Raw genomic sequence first — 20,503 nt, 5'->3', positions numbered from 1 at the left:
CTTCAGAGCAAAAGTCGCTTGATGCAACTAGAACTATGTTGTAGGCAGAGTGGCAGGATGCCTAGGTCCTTGCTTTCGCCGAGAGAAGCCCTACTTCATGGGGTTGGTGTGGTCAGCAGAGGGCCCACCAGGAAAAGGAGTTAGGCTTATCGGTCCTTCCTCAGAACTGGTGAGATCATCCCAAAGACCCTTGTGGCTTCATAAAGGGCCTCCATCTCTTGCTTCTTGTTTGGAGAGTCACTGAAGAAAAGGGAGTCCAACACTTTCACACTCCTGTTAGCCGTGTTGAAGGAGCCTCTGTCAGTAAGAAGGGTTGTGTGCATGTATGTGAAAGTGGTGTACTGGGGGTAGGCTTGGCAGGCCTCCTGCTATGGTGGGAGGTGTCCCATTGGCAAGCTTTCTTGCCCACCACTGCTCCAAGTGGCAGCAAGAGAAAAATAAAATTAAACAGTTATGTCGCCAATGTCATTATATCACTTCCAAGTACAGCCCAGAAGTGACAAAGGGTAGGTCTAGGAATCTTCAGAAATTACCATAGAGTTGCCAGCAATTCCTAGAGCTCCCATTGGTTGCTAGGCTGAGCCTGGGAACCCTAACGAGGGGCAGAATCTTGCCCAGGTCTACCCAAAACCCAGACCCAGCCCTGCTATTTTGGTGTGGCATCTTAGAAGAACGTACACTATTTTCTCAGTTCTACTCAAAGACATTTTGTTCTCCAGGTATAGAAAATTTTTAAGCAAGATAGTCATTACATAACACAGTGTCCCCTCATGAAGATGTAATACTCCGATATAGCTGTGCTAAGGGGACTGAATAATATAGCTTTTAAATTTAGCTTTGGACTGCAGAATTAGTGTGAGTCCAGATAATCACATTGAAAATACTTGAAAATACTCTTAAATTATTTGACTTTAGCCCTCTGAAATGGTCTGAATTGCTTGCTAACAATAGGTATTCTCTCTGCCTCACAGGAATACTATGACAAAGGGGATTATGTTATTCGTGAGGGAGAGGAAGGAAACACCTTCTTCGTCATAGCAAAGGGGAAGGTAAGGTGCACAGCTGTATTTGATGAAGGAATTCTGAGTGAAGCTGCTTAATTCCCCACATTTGATAGCATGGAGGAGGCACAGAGGAGAGTCTAATACATTCACCATGCACTGTTCATCTGCCTCTTCAAGGACAAACGCAGGAGTGAAATGACAGGCAAAAACTTTGATCACTGGGAGCTAATCGGCTGCTGGGCAGCTGGGTAGAGTCAATGCTGCAAAATGCAAAGCTGTTGGCCTGCGCCTGAGTGAATTGGGGGTCACTGGGCCAGCAAGAGAAGTATGCACCTCTATCAAAGGCTGAAGAGTTCCAGTTGCTGTCCCTGTTGTGGTTCTTTTCAGTTACCTCCACAAGAAAGATACCAATACCTTCATCCTTAACATTTTAGAAATGTAAAAGGAGGAAGGAGCAGCCTGAATAGTTCTGACTAGCCCAGTTGCATCAGAACTTGGAAACTAAGCAGCGTCTGCCATAGTTATACTTGAATGGGAGACCACCAAGGAAAACTGGGTGTGCTATCAGAGGAAAGCAATGTCAAGCCACCACTGCCCATCTCTTACTTGGAAAACCCCATGATCCTGGGGTCGCCATGACTTTGTGACTTTGAAGGCACACAATAATTATTGAAAGTAGGAATGGGTCCTACAAAGTCTCAACTCCTGCCCCATGGATGAAGCATGCTACCTGATGAAGCAACTCTCACATTGCATTCTGGGAAATCTTGGGAACCTCTGGAACTTTCTTGGGTTCCAGAGAGAGGATTAGTCATGGCTAGGGGTCATTTTGTAGAAAAAGTGCTGGAGGAACTCATTAGCATAACCCATTAGCATATGCCACGCCCCTTGACATCACCAGCAGTGTGTCATTAGCATAACTGATTTACATACGTCACACCCCCTGACATCACCTATCCTGGCTATTTTGGACCCAATCCTGGCCATTCAGGGCCGAAATTGGGCCCAAAATGGCAAAAATGGGCTGAAAAGGGCTGAAAAGAGGCCCAAAATGGTCAGGATCGGGCCGCTGCTGAGTGGGAGAGTGATCCACCACACATCAGAGGCCAGATCCGGGCCATTTCGGCCCCAATCCAGGCCAAAACGGGCTCCAAATGGCTGAGTGTCAGGTGGGTGGGGCCACCTGATGTGACCTCTTTGGGGAACTGCCGGAACTGCGTGTTCCCCCTCGAAATGAGCCCTGGTCACGGCAGGCAAGCGTCCTTGAATACTCATGTATCTACCCATGGCTGATCTTCCTCCTCAATGTGCAGCCACAGCGTTTGAAAGTTGAATGTGATGAGAAGGTGTTGCCCCCATATGGACTGCCAAATGCAATCCAGGGTCCTCCCAAATGAGCAGGAGTCCCTTGGTAGACAAATTGATATGGAGGGAGAGGTTCCCTGAAAAAGCAGAAAGATCGAAAAGCTCTGGCGTAAAGCACCTCAGAGGGATGCTTTTCTTGCCTTATTTCTTTTTTATTCACATAATGCTGTTTATATCCACCTAATTAACAAGTGCTAGGCAGCCAGCTATAAATATGGCACACTAAACCATCGTCATAAAGCATATAATAAAAATAGGGTTATACATTATCATATATAAACCCAGAGATGCTAATGAAAAAAGATGGAGTTCAGCTAAGGACAAGGATCAAAATGTTTCACTGCGTTTGTGAAACATTTGCCTTGTCAAAATAAGGTGGATCTTGGACAGCAGTTGGAAGTTGGCTTCATTGGGCTTGGGCGTATCACTGGAAAAGGTCTTGATTTGGCTTTTCACTTCCGTTAGGCAGTTATCCCCAATATGGTTGCTGAGGGCACCATGGCACCCACTGATGGGTTTCCAGATACCCATTTGCTTCCTTTGGAGCTCCTCCCTGGAGCAGGAGACCCCAGAAACAACTAACTTCATTATAGAAGGGTGCTTAGCTTGCAACTGCACAAAATTGGGTGATTGGTCCCTGGACATCATGACAGCCATTTTCTAATTAACCCCATCCCTCCATGACAGCCGTTTTGTGGTGCTGCCCATTCCTTGTTCTCAAAATTTTCAAAGTACCCACAGGATCAATGGGATTGGCAAACCATGCCTTAAGGACTGGGACTGTGAGAAAAGGAATGGATGAGCTGCTCTGGGGTTTCAGGGCAGGAACATGGGAAGTTACCTGGGTGAAGCGAAACTGGTCAGGTCAGTGCCTGGATGGGGAACTTCCTGGTAATCCCATTAAAGCTGCCTTCAGTTCCATGTGGAATGAGGGTTGCTATTTATGATTCGGGTTGTAAAAACAGTGAGAAGTAAAGTAAATATGATGCAGTTTGAACAACTGGGCACTGGCAGTGATGTATAAATGCTGTAAACTTGTTGTTGTGTTATGTATTGTATTGAACTGATAACTCTGTCAGGTGCTCAGGATCACCTGTCATCAGGGCTTTTTTCTGGGAAAAGAGGTGGTGGAACTCAGTGGTAGAACTCAGGACCGCACAATGATGTCACTTTGGGTCAGCTGGAACAAGGGGGGAGTTTTTAAAAATTGCCAAGGGCGATTTAGCCCTCGGCAAAAATGGTCACATGGCCGGTGGCCCTGCCCCCTGATCTCCAGACAGAGGGGAGTTTAGATTGCCCTCGGTGCCACGGTGTGGAGGGCAATCTAAACTCCCCTCTGTCTGGAGATCAGGGGGCAGGGCCACCGGCCATGTGACCATTTTCAAGAGGTGCCGGAACTCCGTTCCACCGCGTTCCAGCTGAAAAAAAGCCCTGCCTGTCATATTCTACACCCCCTGAAGCTGATGCTGTTGGGGTGATTCTGTTATTTGAACCCATGGTGGGAAACTGAGAACAGGAGGTGTTTGTTCCTGTTGTAATCTCTCCCGAGTCTGGGAGCCTGCTTGACCTTGAGAAGTCCATGAATCACACGGCCTGTTTTCCTTCCCGCAGAGTTAGAGGACTGTTAGGAGAACCGAGGAGGGCAGGATTAGGAGTAGCCTTGGGGAACCTTTATCTGCTTGATACTTGTCTGTAGCCTCCAGTCCTAGCAAGGATGGCGTAAGTGTATGAAACTGGCATCTTATCAATAAAGAACTTTTACTCCTGAAGTGAAGTCTATTGAGAGTTGCTTGGTATCCTTACAAACTGGATACAGCATCCCAGCCCAAAGGAGTCAGTTTGGTAAAGTATTATAACCTTTAATATACTTTGCCAAACTGACTCCTTTGGGCTGGGATGCTGTATTCAGTCTGGGATCCAAGGAGTTTCACTGCTAGATCTGTGTGCCTGAGGTGGCTTTAAGTCTTGTGTTTCTCATTCCACAGCCTCCCAGTTTGGACTATGGCTCGGGAGCCTGGTCCAGGGAAATTAAGAAATCAAAAATCCCTGTTGGCATGCCCAGATCTTTGGTCTTGCCTAAAGAAGCCCTTTGGATATTAGCCAGTGCCTTTAGAAGCCTTTTTGTTTAACATCAGGGATAAATATTTCCTCTTTTTTAATGCAAAGGGTAAAGTCACTTAATCGAAAAACATTTATGGGCTAAGCGCCAGGGAACGAACAAATCGGCAATCACACAAGAACAGAGACAGATGGTGCATCACCAGTTGGCAAGCGTCAGGAATAAATATTTCTGCTGCTGGCTTGAAGGGGGGAGATAAATGTGCACAGGCAGGAATCCGCCCTTCTTGGGCGCTGTTCAGGCAATTAGTTTGCTGAATTTGGGAAATGGCAGGTTTGGTCCCAGACTGACTGCATTTGGCTTTACTAGCTCATTGGGCGGGGGTAGGGAGAGAAGCAATTCCCAAATCTGCCAATTAAGTAAATAATATATTAAAACAAAGAGTCAGGATTTGGGAATGTAGTAATAATTTATATTATATAGTACATTTCAGTGTGCAAACTATGGCTAGATGGATGCAGAATGAGGAACGACGGAAGGGGAAGAAAGATTGCAAGGGAAGCAAGTGCCATTTTGAATATTTCCCAAAGAACCTAATTTTGTATTATATACAAACATATGCAACGAAATGGGAATCGTTTTTTTTTTAAAGAGAAAAGCAACTGGGGGTGGGAGGCATTTCAAACATAACTGCCCTGCCCTGTCCTGAAGCTTCTTTTCTTTTTAAAAATAAAACAAAACTTTGAGGGTATGTTACAATTGTTTTTGTATAATATAGAGCTCAATCTTGAATAATAATTTTGAACTAATCATTCCCTGTAAGTTTAAAACTACAAGGAAGGGCTAAGCAGTACATGTCTCCTATAGGGTCATCTATTCCAACCCTCTGTACAATGCAGGAAATTCACAAATATTCCCCACCCCCCGCACACACACACACAGACAGTGACCCTTACTCCATGCCCAGAAGATGGCAAAAAACTGTTAGGATTCCTAGCCAAACTGGCCTGGGGAAAATTGCTATCTGACCCAAAGGTGGCGATCGGCCTTACTCTGGGCATGTAAGAAGGACCCGTGAGAACTAAGCACTGATATAACCCTTCCTGCCTTCCCTCTCATGATCTGCCTAGGTTCACAGAATCAGCATTGCTGTCAGATGGCCATCTAGCCTCCAAAGAGGGAGAGCCCACCACCTCCCGAGGAAGCCTGTTCCACTGAGGGACTGCTCTAACTGACAGAAAGTTCTTCCTAATGTTTAGCCAAAACCTCTTTTGATTTAATTTCAACCTGTTGATTCTGGTCCGACCTTTTGGTTCTGGTACAAGTCATTTTTAAAGTTTTGTTATACTAACACATTTGTCTGCATTTAATGGTAAATGATTAATAATCTCTGATTTCCTGGCTATGGCGGCCTCGTATTATTTGGTTGCTGTCATTGATGAACTGCCAGGCTAAATCAGTTGATTTACTATTTTGTTTGGTTATTGTTTTAAACTGGCCTCTCTTTGTGTCATTTCTCCCTTCCCAACCTTTCTGCTGTCTGCAGCTTTGCATATAAATGCATCATCTGCTTGATGGCTGAACACTTCAGGTTAAGTGAGCTCTGACTCATGAAAGCTTATGCTAGGACAGATTTTTGTTAGACTTTAAGGTGCCACCAGTCTGCTGTTTTATTTTGCAAGGATAAACTACTCTATAATGGATGGATCTGGGGAAGCAACTCATTTTCATTACAGCAGTCTGTGTTTGTCCAGTGACCATGTAACCTGCAACCCTCCATTTCCTAGGTTAAAGTCACCAAGACTGCCGAAGGATGCACGCAGACCCACCTGATTAAAATATTGCAGAAAGGAGATTACTTTGGGGAAAAGGCTTTGATCAGGTTAGTTTGAAATTAATTTTGATTCACATTCTGATTTTCTACCCAAAAGTTCTTAACGGGGGATCATCACTGCATGGGTTTTATGAAGTCTCATAACCTTTTCTGTCAGCACATGGATATAGCTGAGAGAAGTCTTTCATGCTACAATTTCCCCAAAAGATTGCTCCACTTACATTGACTTTTTCTGTCAGCATAGGCTGAAATCTGTCTGTTTACTGGGCCTTCCGCACCTTTCAACAGATACCCAGTTCCATTAGGATCAACCTCGTTCTGGAAGATTTTGCGAAACTGGTTTCCGCAAACAAAATTCAGTACGAATTCACGTAACAGGTGAAGTTATTGTAAAGCAGAGCCCATCTGTTCAAATTCTGTCTTGATCTGATAGGAAGGTCAGTGTGCCTGGAAACAAAAGGCCACCCAAATCATACAAAGGGAGCATTTAATGATAACCTAGAGGTAGATAGCTTGAGGACCCAAATAAATTGTAGCTGGAGGTCGACACTGTTCTGAGTTGCTGTTCATCTCAAACAAAAAGTGCTAATGTTGATAGTATTAAGTTCTCAACCCTGCAGTTGTCTTTTCTTCCTATGTTTAACTGCATATTTAGCTGACATGTCGATGTTTTCCTTACCTGTTCTGATGCTATAAAATCTTCATTAACAATCATAGGAAGGCTCTCCCAGTTGAAACAATGTAACAGCAAGAAAAGAAACCCTTACCAGGAGAAATACAAACACTCTTAAACAATATTTACAAAGATAATCATTTATTGAGGTTAAAGTGCCCAAGTGCTAAGGTGCTAAATTTTTAGCACCATTTATATCTTATTCATCATAATAATCATAATACATTTGTCATAATACAAAACCTTTACTTACGAATCACACTGCACCCCCCTGTAAATATTTGCTACACAACAAATCCAAGAGTGTCAGAAGAAGACATCCAACAGGTAAGTCCTTTCTTAATATCGTATCTTCAACCACGCGCGTGGTTGAAGATCCGAGCGCCGCTTTCCAAGTTGTAAGAATGAATTATCAATAAAATGATAACTGGTACTGGGGACTAGATCCATGCCCCTGAAGAAGTCCGTTTTGGACTAAATCTGTGTGACCAGATAGCCGGCCCCAGTTTGGGCTTGGGATGTTTTGCCGTCATCCACTGGAATACCTGTGAAAAGAAACAAGAGAAACAGCTATTAAGAACATTCCTACAAGATTCAATATTAAGAAAGGACTTACCTGTTGGATGTCTTCTTATGACACCCTAGGATTTGTTGTGTTGCAAATATTTACAGGGGTGTGCAGTGTGATTTGTAAGTGAAGGTTTTGTATTATGACAAATGTATTATGATTATTATGATGAATAAGATATAAATGGTTCTAAAAATTTTGCACCTTAGCACTTGGGCACTTTAACCTCAATAAATGATTCTCTTTGTAAATATTGTTTACGACTGTTTGTATTTCTCCCAGTAAGGGTTTCCTTTCTTGCTGTTACATAAAATCTTCATTAGCTTTATAAAGATACGGCATAAAATTCAGTTTTATCGCATCAAGAGGGTTTTTTTTAAACATATGCATCTGTGCTTGGTCACAGCTGCCACCTCTTATTAGTTCACAAGGAAGCGCCTTTCTCTTGCAGCAGCATTGATTGATTGATGTGCTCAGCCAAAGACAGTTGTGTCACCTGGAACAGATCTATTAAAGGATCTGACAAAAATTATTTAGAAGTGAAGAGAAGCTATGTGGGCTGGATGCGAGGAAGAGTGCATATTGTTCTTCACGTTTGTACTTTTTGTGAAGTTCAGGTGTTCTGTCCACCGGCTGCATGCCACGAAGTAAGCATCATCCCAGAAGTCCAAGCGGCAACTTCCACGCCGTGGATGTGGAAATCACTAATAGTGGGAGCTGCTGCTTTCACTTCCACGACACTTTCACAACAGCACAATGCTTATATGAGTAGACCATTTGCCTAAGCCATTGTTTGGACCAATAGGTCAGTCAATAGACCATTTGAACTGTCTCTCAGAAACAAAGCAATGTGGTGAGTTACTCTTTGGCGCAGAGAGTAGCAGCATTGGAGCATTATTGGAACATTATTTTATTGGAGCATTATTTATTGTTATTTATTGGAGCATTATTGGAGCATTATTTTAAGACGACAAAAAAAAGGGAGAAAAAAAGACAACCCTGTAGAAGAAGGGTAACCAAGGAGGTTGGAACAAAAAAGTGAATTAAGTATAACTAAGAAGAACTAAAAACGGGAATGATTAAAATAATCAGATAATTAAAACACCAGTATAATTTAATTCAACACATAAAAGTGCATAAGTACGATCAAAAACATCAGCAGTGTGGTTCAACATATAAGTACCATACTTGTGTATATATACATAGTAAACTCGAACATATACTCCATTAGTACATTTTATGCTTCCTTTCTGGTTGTGGCTTAGCTCTTCATCTTTGATTTGTATACTTATGACCTGGCTTAAGGAGATTTATGGGCAAAGGAAGAACTTTAATATGGATGTATTGCCCATGTTACATTTTAAGCTGTTTTGTGAGAAAATTTTGAATGAATTTACTCTATGCTGTTTTATACAACATCTTTGTGTGTATTTTGTACTGGGTTGGGTATTTTTGATTTATTAGCTATAATGATGGAGTGCTTTGTACACATATATACCACTGAGAAAGGTCTTTGGACCTAAATGCGTCAGCAACTTAGCTGAGTTAAGATTACTTTTTTGAGATGGTGCCTACTTGATAATGTCAGCGTGATCTCGATGGCATGATGATGGGTTCGTTGAAGGTTCTTTACTACGTCCTAGGCATTTGTGGTGAAACTGGCAGAACTTTGTTTATTCTAAATTCCCCTGTTGGCGCTTCAGGCCTTGCCTATGCGTCCAAGACATTTTGGAGCAGTCAAACAATCCATTGCCGAGACAAAAAAAAAATCATTTTGTTGACATTGTCATACCAGATGATCCTCTGAATGAGCGTTTCCATTTTGCAAAATCCAGAGGCAGCAATTTTTGTGTGTAGCACCAACTGAGGGTGTGGGGAGAGAACACAAATTCCTCCACTTTAAAAATCCTCTTGTGTGGAAAAGAAATCTAGTGTCAGTGTTTGGCTTATTTTTCTCCCTGATGCACTAAGTTCCTACATGATAACAGTTTTTAATGTAGTAGGGTAGTCAGACATACAACTCCCCCATCCCATGGCTACCATCGGAGGCTGTACAGTTCAGGGGAAGAACAAGTGCTAGCATTCTGCTGATTGTGTTGTCAAGATATGAACCCATCTTTATTTTTTCCAAATTTAATCATATTGCCCTTTGGACAGAGAAAACGGGCATAAGAGGAGGAAACCTCGCTTTGTAATAGCACTGCAAAAGCCTGTTGAGGTGACAATAATATCTATTTATTTTACTTCATTTGTACCCTGCCTTACTCCCCAGAGGAGAATCGAAGCAGCTTACAATGTTCTCCTCTCCTCCATTTTATTCTCTCAACAACCCTGTGAGGTAGGTTAGGCTGAGAGTGTCTGACTGGCCCAAAGTCACCCTGCAAGCTTCCACGGCAGAGTGGGGATTTGAACCTGGGTCTCACAGACCCCAAGCTGACATTTAAACCACTGCACGACACTAACGGACTTTTATCGAAACATTTTCCTATGACTCTTTTCAGGGCTTTTTTTCCGGGAAAAGAGATGGTGGAACTCAGTGGTGGATCTCAGGACTAGAGATGGGCACGAACAGAAAAAAAAAACCCCAAACATGATGTTCGTTGTTCATTGCCATCCACGAACAGGAACTCACGAACAGCCATGAACATGGCCCTGTTTACGAACATGTTCATGGTTGGCTGTTTGTGGGGGCCAGCAGGCTCTCCTCCAGCCATCATCCAAGTCAAGATCCCTACCACACCACTCCCAGAAACCTGATCTGAGCAGGCAGCAGGAAAGGTACCAATAATAAATAGTAGCTTGGCCCAGAGCCTGGCAGCAGCCCTGGAACTTGAAGGCATAGATCCCTATCCCACCACAGACACAGAAAATTCAAGCTCCAATGCACTCTCTATCAAATGCCAGCAGCAACTCCCTCCCTCTACAATGTCTGCAAACTAAGCCAGAGCTGGGAGCCCCCCTACCCCCTGCTCTTTGCTCCCTTGTAACAAATTTGGAGCTGCACACTTGAAAGGAAGACTGCCTATCAAGCTAAATTGGGCTTAGATGGGGTTTCCAGGGCAACAGCAGGAGTTCAGGCAGAGTTCAGACAATCCCTGCCTAAGTTGCCAAGGGAATTGATTGCAGGTGCCAGACTGGCTTGATGAACAGCAACAAATGAGGCTTGCAACGACCACCTGTTCGTTTAGAATGGGGCCTCACAAACAGCTTGTTTGCGAACAGCAGATTGGGCTGTTTGTGGCATTTTTTTGTTCGTATTGCTGTTCGTGCCCATCTCTACTCAGAACCGCACAACGACGTCACTTTGGGTCAGCTGGAACAAGGGGGGGGTTAAAGTTTAAATTGCCCTCAGCGAAAATGGTCACATGGCCGGTGGCCCCACCCCCTGATCTCTACACAGAGGGAAGTTTAGATTGCCCTCCACGCCAGTGGCACGGAGGGCAATCTAAACTCCCCTCTGTATGGAGATCAGGGGGCGGGGCCACCGGCCATGTGACCATTTTCAGGAGCTGCTGGAACTCCGTTCCACCGTGTTCCAGCTGAAAAAAAACCCTGACTCTTTTCCATGTCAGCATTTAAACACAGGCAGTTGCATAGCTGACACATTTCTTTCTTCCAGCCACTTCCTAAGTCCTTTGGGCCCTGTTCTGAGCATGCCTAGGTTCTATGGAGGCCAGTGCCTAAGTAGTTGTCTAACTCCCATTGGTTTCAGTGGTTTTTAAAGCATCTCTATATTTTTCTGGGTTGCCTCTCTTGCGATTAATTTTGTAGCTTTTTACCGACAGGAAATCAGTTGCAGGCAAGTTGACATCTGATATGTTGCTGTTTAATATTCATATCTATGCCCAAGCCATTTTGCTAGTGTAAGACTTTGAAAGACAGTTTAATATCTTTAAGGCAGTTCTAATCTGTTTCTCTTTTCAGCGATGATGTCAGGTCTGCAAACATAATTGCAGATGAAAATGACGTGGAGTGCCTTGTTATAGACAGAGAGTGAGTAACACGGCGGTCTTTTTGCTGCTTTAGATAAATTCATGCTCTCTCTCTCTGTCTCTTATGCATTATCCCCTAATCTTTATTTTCTTTGCCTAAATTGTGAGTCTTCCACAGTCAGTGGGCTTCAGCTATATTCACATTTACTGCTACAATACAACGGTGGCCATCTAGTCTTCTGTTCATAACTGAGCAAAAGTAATATTCAGTCTATGTATATTTAAAATGTGTGTGTTTGTTGTGTGAATTATTGTTTCACCCTTTGCTTTTTATAAATTGGGATAATTGCAGTGTGAATGCTCTCATGGGTTCACCTAGCACAGAATCATAGACTAGCAGTCTCACAAATCTCCTTTATAAATGACTATGAATGTATCTTGAACCATACCAAACCGCTTTCTGTCACCTTCCCTTATTTCAACAGCTGTATACTCTAATACGTTTGGGGTCATTTTTTACCCCAACTGTCTTGAAAGGGAAACTGAAATTGGCATATACAATGAAATTGACAAAATTGAATTTTCTTATAATTTCCTCTCAGGTGCTATTTAATGCCTTTAGTGCCAGACGGAAATACTTAATAAAGAGTTGATTCCCCACCCCCTGGAATCTGGTACCATTGCTCAATGCAATGCAACACTTGAAGGTTTTTTAAAAAAATTCTGTGTTGAGAGGGTCACAATTGACCTCCACGCTGGATTACTAAAGTGCACTTTTGTTCGGCAAAAGTTTGAAAAGTGTTATGGGGAAAGGGGGGGTAGATTTCCTCCCAGACATTTCCCCAGTTAAAATGCCCCCTCCTATATGATTTACACCCAAGTAGAGATAAAGGGAAATACTATACAATTATTTGTCTCTTTTCCATATAGAAGCAATTTCCATCTGGAAAACGGTGTGTCTGTTGGGGGGAATCAGCTTGCCTTTCTTTCCCAGTGCCGCAGCCCCAATCCAGGCTTTTCTCCTTTCCCCTCCCCCTCTTGCATTTTAGGCCACGTTACGTGTCTAGACTGGTGTTCCAGCCACAGAGTTCCTGTGTTGTGGATAATTCGTCTTTAAGTTGGGAGCTTTGAGCAATGGCATTCTAAATAACTGAAGGAAGCGTGTTATTGCCCATACTTTTATGTGGTCAAGATTTGCCTGGGACCAGGCCACAGACTGGCACGTACATGCCATCCATACCCAGAGAGGGGGTAATAACTAGGTGGCAAGCCAATGAAACTGGCTGTGATTTTTGTAAAAACGAACCTTAACCTCTTCTGAGAGGTTAGAGAAAATATACTTTATTAACACCAGGCGACCCTATTTTTGGATAGCCCGAAGCTGTTTTATTCTGTGCGAAAACAACGAAGGAAATTGTTTTGAGCAAACCACGGTTCCCTTTCGAAACGAGGGGGAACATAACTTTTTATGTTCTGGAAGAATTTTCCTCATTGCCTGCAGCAGCCAAAACAGATGGTTGAGAGCTAGGCAGCAGAAACAAGCTTGTTGCAGGCGAGGGTGTTGGGAGGGGATAAACAGGGTATACGGTTATGCCGGTGACTGACTGTGATATCCCTTCTAGCCATATAAATATGCTTTTGGGATACCTGAGTGATTCTATAGGGAAGTGCATGTTAACAGTATCAACGATTCTGATTGTGTTAAATTGAACTTGTCCCTTCCGTAAGCTGCCATGCTCACAAGGGAACGATTTCTGTCGATTTCCCTTTCCTCGCTGCAAATTCCACCCCCCTGCCCATTCCCTGCCATTCCTGAGGGTTTGCAAAACCCCCTCCCCAAATATCTTGGGCTGGGTGGGGAAGTGCTGCAATGGAAAGGGGAAGGGGGAAAAGTGTTCCCGCAAACGGTGCTCCAAACATAGTTTGCTGTTTTGTATCTGACCCGTTGTCTCCATATGGTATATTTCGGCTGCCTCTATACTTAGAAAGGTTCTGGAAAACGAAAAATACCCGAGTGGCAAAACTTGCTGAAATTGCTCAATTAAGGGAAGGAACATGAAAGAACAATTTTTGAAGCAGCTTGGCGGTGGTTAATTAATTTTAGGAAGTTCAATACAACAAGGACATAAAAGTGTAATTATTTTGCTGCATTGTAATGTGCTCTGTGCCAGCCCTGTTTGTCTTTCTTAAAAATAACTCTACTGAGTTATTTTTAAGTTTAGGTGGGGCCATAACTCAGCGGAAGAGTTTCTGCTTTGCCTGCAGAAGGCCCCGGATTCAACCCTCAGCATCTCCAGGCATCTGTGTATTTTATTCACTTCATTTATGCTCCATCTTTCCCTCCAGTTGGGACCCAAAGCAGTTCACATTGTTCTCCTCACCTCCCTTTTAACCTCGTAACAATCCTGTGAGGTAGAGTCTCTCTACACGAGACACCTCAGCACGTTTGTCAAATGTAGGGAAAAGCAATGTTAGCTGGGAAGCATAGTTTTAAAAGACAGAGCCTGCGGAGATCACTCCTCAGACGGTTTGTTAATTTCACATTTGCCTTCTGGAAGGCTCTGTCAATTTCACCTCTCCTGTCTAAAACTGTGTGGGATCGCAACCAGAGGGCTGTGAAATGGGCTGGAGCTGCCTTCCAGAGCCAGGCTTGGACCTGGAGAGGTTCTAATAGGCTGAAGTTTCCCTTCTGGCATTTCACAGCCCCTTCACACAACTCCAGTGTATAGCAAAGCCTTGGCCCTGCTGCTGGCTCTGTCTTTTTAAACTACCCTTCTTGGCTAACATTGCATCTCCTGATATGTGTTCTTCATGTGTTGGATGTCTCATGTTGAGAGACTCATAGACTGACGTCACGCAAATCTCTCGCGAGAAAACACGATCTTCCACGTTTTTTGCATGATCTTCCGGGTTGTTACGAGCAGCAGTAAGCCGTGTGGAAACGGCCAGTGACTGGACTAAGGACCATAGCAGAGCAGGAATGTGAACCTGAGCCTCCTATATCCTAGTCTGACACTCTAACCACTATGAAACATTGCTTCTCAAAATAGGATCAGGGAGTAGGTGAGGTGACAGATCATCCTGAGACCCTGGAGAGCTGCTGCCAGTTGGAGCAGACAGTACTGACTATGGGTCTAACTCAGTATAAAGTAGCTTCATGTGTTTCATACCTTTTGAATATATCTCGAACCCGGACTATTTAGGACAATTCTGTCTGCTTTGTTTCTAGCCGTTTACTGAGTTGGTTCCTTCTTTTGCATCTGTAGAACCTTCAACCAGACCGTTGGGACGTTTGAAGAGCTCCAGGCATATCTGGTGGGTTATGTGGCCAATCTGGCTCGTGATGACGAGAAACGCCAGGCTCAGTAAGTCGTCCACGTGATCCTGCTCAGAGTTCCAGGGAAAGCAAATCCCATTCACACCGTTTAGGGCAGACCATCCCGTCAGTCCATGACATCTTAAGAATGTAAGAAGAGCCCTGCTGGATCAGACCATTGCTCCATCTAATCCAGCATCCTGTCTCACACAGTGGTCAACCTGTTACTCTGGAGGGCCAACAACAGGGCATAAAGGTGGAGGCCTTCCTCTGATGTTTCCTGGCATTGGTTTACTGCCTCAAAATGTGGAAGTTCCCTGTAATAATAATTAATAATGGTAATCGTAATAATAACAACAACATTCGATTTATATACTACCATTCCGGACAATTTAACGTCCACTCAGAGTGATTTACAAAGTATGTCATTATTATCTCCACAACAAAACACCCTGTGAGGTGAGTAGAGATGGGCATGAACCCAAATACGAACTAAAAAAACCCCATGAACGAGCCCAGTTCATGGTTCGTGAACCAGTGGTTTGTGGAAGCTTGTTTCCATGAACTTCCATGAACTGCTCTACTGGTTCATTTGGTTTGTATTAAAGGGGCAGTTTAAATGGCCATTTTCCCAGGGAAATGGCCATATAAACTTTTCCTGCCGCTTGCAAGTGGCAGGGCCCATTAAACTATCAGCTGGCAGGCAGCAGAGGAGGATCCCCCCCGCCATCTGCCATCTGCCTGTTTAAAGGGACCTGCCGCTTGCAAGCGGCAGGGTCCTTTAAATGGCCCAAACCCTAGCCCCCACCATCCCCAGCCCCACACTTACCTTACCCAGCCGCCCTGCAGGCCTGTGGCCTCCTCCCACGAGGGGTGGGAAGACCATTTTTTGCCTCTTCCACCGCTGCGTGGGACCCCAGAGAAGCAGTGAAGTCTGAAAATGGGCTTCCCGCCCCTCAAATGGCTGCAGCGGTGGCCATTTGAGGGGCAGCAAGGCCCTTTTCTGCCTCCTCCACCACCTTGCGGGCCCGCGTGGCAGCAGAAGAGGCCGAAAACGGCCTTCCCGCCCTTCATTGGAGGAGGAAGAGGATGCCACGGGCTTGCAGGGTGAGTGGGCAAGGTAAGTATGGGGCTGGGGCTGGGGGCTGAGGTTTGGGCCATTTAAAGGGCCCTGCTGCTTGCAAATGGCAGGTCCCTTTAAACTATCAGCTGGCAGGCGGCGGGGGGGATTCCCCCGCCTGCCAGCTGATAGTTTAAAGGTACCCTCCCCTTGCAAGGCAGGAAAGGGCCCTTTAAACTGTCAAATGCCCCTTTCCCTGCCGCAGCTAAGTGGCCAGAAAGGGGCATTTAAACCCCATGAACCACGAACTGGTTCATGAAGTTGCCCTAGTTCGTGCCAGTTCATGTTTCCTGGTTTGTGAAACCCCACAAATGTCATGGTTCGGTTTTTTTGTGGCTCGTGCCCATCTCTAGAGGTGAGTGAGGCTGAGGGAGCTCCTAGAAGCTGTGACTAACCCAAGGTCACCCAGCTGGCTATAAGTGGAAGAGTGGGGAATCAAACCCAGATCTCCAGATTAGAGTCCTGATACTCTTAACCACTACACCAAACTGCATGACTAGTAGCTACTGATAGACCTAGCCTCTGATTAATTCCCTTTTGAAGCCTCTGGCCATCACTACATCCTCTGGGAGCAAATTGCATCAAGAGTGTTGCACCTGTGATTTGGTGCAACAGTCTTGATTGAATTTGGCCAGTTTGGTGTAGTGGATAAGAATGCGGGAGTCTAATCTGTAGAGCCGGGTTTGATTCTCCACTCCTCCACTTGAAGCCAGCTGGCTGACCTTGGGCTAGTCACAGCTCTCTGGAGCTCTCTCAGCCCCACCCACCTCACAGGGTGTTTTGTTGTGGGGATAATAATGACATAGTTTGTAAACCGCTCTGAGTGGGCATTAAGTTGTCCTGAAGGGCGGTATATAAATTGAATGTTGTTGTTGTTATAAATGACCACATAGGCCAGGGTTTCCCAATGTTTTTGAACCTTTTGACATGTTTGGAATTCTGACACAGTGTGGCAGGCGCAGCAGCAAAATGGCTTCCACAAAATGGCTGCTGCAGGAGATGGAGCCTGCCACAAAATGGCTGCTTCAGCTTACTTTCAGTCATACAATGAAGATCTTTGTGCTATGGAAGCAGTTTCTGCCAAAGCAATGTTTTTAAAAAGCTGCACAGCCAATCGATACTCCAATGGCCAATGAGAAGCCATGCTTTATAAAATCCCCATCTGGTCCCAAACACTTTCTAAAAACACTGGTAATATTCAGGTCTCAGAAATTATATTGTGCTATAACCAGGGCTTTTTTTCTGGGAAAAGAGGTGGCGGAACTCAGTGGGTTGCCCTCGGAGAAAATGGTCACATGGCTGGTGGCCCCACCCCCTGCTCTCCAGACAGAGGGGAGTTTAGATTGCCCTCCGTGCCACTGAGCGTCGCGGAGGGCAATCTAAACTCCCCTCTGTCTGGAGAGCAGGGGGCGGGGCCACCAGCCATGTGACCATTTTCAAGAGGTTCCGGAACTCCGTTCCCCCACATTCCCCCTGAAAAAAAAGCCCTGGCTATAACTAAATCTTAATTTCTAATTGTTTTATTTGTTCTATTGCGTGCCTTGAATTTTCGTTTTTAGTGTAACTGTGCTATATGATTGTTCAAATGACCGTAAATAAAGAATGAATGAACACTTGGCAGGCACCAGGGAAGGTGCCAGCAGGCACAGTTGTGCCCATAGTCCCATGTGGGAGACCCCTGACACAGGCTATGAAGTTTGGACATCGTGGCCCTTTTTCAGCCAAGTTCTGCAGATGGACGAGCTAACTCAACTATTTCCAACTTTTTCAGCCTCTCAGATTTAGCATGTCTCATAGTGTTGAAAGATACTTGTTTGGCATATGCTGCTGTCTTTTGCTTTCAGTTGTATTCCCGGTAGTGCTGCTCAGCAAAGAATGTGTTCTGTTCCAGCTGTGTTTGTTTCAGTATTTTAATTGTGTTGCCATAATACATGGCATCATTGTCAGAACTACTAAGCACTTTTTCCAGGCTTCTAAATATGTTGGCCATAACCCAGAATCTTCCTACCTACCTCATGTTTCAGAGCTTCTGGCTTAGGAATTGCTTTCTGTTTTGCTTTACCCACATAAGAGAATAGGAAACTCTTACGTGCAGCGGTCTAAAGCAATTCCTGGAGGTGCCTAGCAGCCCTCTGAAGCCCATCTACACACAATTTTAGCCAACCTTGCTGTGGGCCAAACTGGCTTAGCATGCCTCAGTCTGGGAACATGGTAGCTGAGACACACGGCTCATCCGTTTGCATACTACGGGTTAGATCCAGCACAAGATTTCCATTTGTGCTAAAGCTATTGCACTAAGTCAAACTTATTGTATCCCTATTTGTGTTTCTTCTTGCACAAGATCTTGTATAAGTGAAACTGTGCTAAATCCATTTAGAGACTAGCAAGATTTTTCAGGGTATAAGCTTTTGAGAATCATAGCTCCCTTCTTCAGACTTGAAGAGCTCTTGAAAGCTTATTCCCTGAAAATCTTGTTGGCTTTTAAGGTGCCGCTGGACTCAAATCCTGCTTTTCAACTGCAGACCAACCCAGCTTCCTACCTGAAATGGATTACATGGGTGTAACCTACATAAGTACAGTTTGCATAGGCTCTGTGCCAACGCACAGCTAAATATGTGTGGATAAGGCTGGCAGGAGCTATAGCACTCTGTGATAATACCCTGAGATATGTTGCAGGTACAGGGCTTAAATGCAGGCATGGTGCTACCTTCCATAATGTCTCAGCCTGATCCATTGTCTGGTCACAGACAGAACCCATGTAGACCCACTATCTCCTATGAGTAGAGAAGGGCACAAAGCGGGAAAAAAAACAAACCATGCGGTTCGTGGTTTGTCGCATTTCATGAACCATGAACCACAAACTTTCACGAACCTGCCCGAGTTTGCAAACCAGTTTGTTTGGTTCGTGAAAACGTCACAACCAGTTCAGCAAATCATCACTTCCAGGTCAGCAGATGGTCACTTCTGGGCCAGCAGAAGGCCAATTCCAGGTCAGCAGAAGGTCTGCAGGAAGTCATCCCCTGTTGCCAAGGAAACTGATTGATCAGTACCAGGCTGTCTGCAGTGACAAACCAAAAAACGAACCAAATGAACCAGCCTAAAGTTCGTGGTGGTTCATCAGAAATGGTCTCTGATGAATCGCCAGTTTGCGAACCACGAACTGACCTGGTTCGTCACGAACATTGGTTCATATTTCAGTTTGTGCCCATCTCTACCTATGAGCACTATCCTTTTTAAACCACTGACTGGAGCCAGAGAAATACAGGCATCTGTAAGTACAGTAGAATACAGCATCAGTCTTCTGTTTTTTAAAAAAAATCCTGTCAGTTGTAAATGGAGTATACAAATGATGAATATTGTAGGACAGGAACTGGTGCTCAAGTTAGCATCGGCGGTCGGACCAAAAAGTCCGTTGACCCCCTCCGTTCATTATGACAAAGTTACAGGAGGCTGCTAAGGGATGCAATGAAGCCAACTGACTGTTCATCAAACAAATTACCATTTCAGGCCTGCGGTATCCAAACAGAGGATGCAATCAATATTTAATGTCTCATGAAATGTTGCCATTAAAAACGGGCTTTAAATAGAACCGTAGGCGACATCAGTGGCTCAGCTGCATCCAGTTTTGACATCGGGGGCGGAAGAACCTTCTAAACTTAATTTGAAAAATTCACGTTCTGTTCCAGAGGGATCATCCTTCCATTTAAGCTTTTTAACCCCTTTTTTCTGTTAATGATGCTGAGATCTATACATTGCTTTTCCTTATTAGAAGGAAACAGAAACCGCTTTGTACGCACCTACCTCCTCCACCTGTGAAGAACATTCAACTTCAAGGACATTCGAAATGTTGCAGCTTATCTAGGGTTCCCGGCCCCTCTGAGAGGAATCCACCAGGACGCCAAAGTTACAGTGATGTCTTTTCCTTGACAAAAAGAGCAAAACATCTGGTTTGCCTCCTCAGCACTGGCTCAGGGCAGCTTCCCTCGTCCACTCAAAGAAATAGCCGTCTGTCCTTAAAAAAAAATCTGTACCAAAAAGCGATGTGGTCATTTATCTCCCTGTCTCCATTTTGCCCTTTTTGAGCAAAGCGATTAAGAGAGCAGTAGTGAACTGACTCCAGGCTGCTCAGAGCCAAGCTACTAGCGACACCTGACACAGGTTGGACACTTGTCAGCTTCCCTCAAGTTTTGATAGGAAATGTAGGCGTCCTGGTTTTACAGCTTGGCTCTCCATTACAGCTGCAAGACCAGGATGCCTACATTTCCCATCAACACTTGAGGGAAGCTGACAAGTGTCCAACCTGTGTCAGGCGCCACTTGTAGCTTGGCTCTGAGAGCCAAACTACAAGAGACGCCTGACACTAGTTGGACACTTGTCAGCTTCCCTCAAGTTTTGGTGGGAAATGTAGGCAGCTTGGTGGAATGTTGGACAAGTGACAGTTGAAAAGTCCATTGGACAGCAGTCAGAGAGCCAAGCTGCAAGACCAGGATGCCTACATTTCCCATCAAAACTTGAGGGAAGCTGACAAGTGTCCAACCTGTGTCAGGCGTCACTTGTAGCTTGGCTCTCATGCACTCGGCACCCTTTTCATTCTTTCAGGCAAGGCTATGGGACAGAGATGACGCTGGGGGC

The 20,503-nt window shown here is 44.6% G+C and overlaps 1 protein-coding gene across 1 annotated transcript in view; it reads left to right on the top strand.

The window, feature by feature from the left end:
- PRKG2 (protein kinase cGMP-dependent 2) overlaps positions 1 to 20,503 on the top strand; it is a 79,744-nt gene that overhangs the window by 38,674 nt on the left and 20,567 nt on the right. The window contains exons 6-9 of the mRNA XM_054990004.1: positions 972 to 1,049; positions 6,216 to 6,310; positions 11,428 to 11,496; positions 14,702 to 14,800. Of these exons, the coding sequence (XP_054845979.1) occupies positions 972 to 1,049; positions 6,216 to 6,310; positions 11,428 to 11,496; positions 14,702 to 14,800 (341 nt within the window). The remainder of the gene's footprint in view (positions 1 to 971; positions 1,050 to 6,215; positions 6,311 to 11,427; positions 11,497 to 14,701; positions 14,801 to 20,503) is intronic.

The sequence above is a fragment of the Eublepharis macularius genome, chromosome 10 (genome assembly GCF_028583425.1).
Source record: "Eublepharis macularius isolate TG4126 chromosome 10, MPM_Emac_v1.0, whole genome shotgun sequence".
Taxonomy (NCBI): domain Eukaryota; kingdom Metazoa; phylum Chordata; class Lepidosauria; order Squamata; family Eublepharidae; genus Eublepharis; species Eublepharis macularius.
The sequence above is the reverse complement of the archived record's forward strand: the minus strand, read 5'-3'. Positions and strand labels throughout refer to the sequence as shown.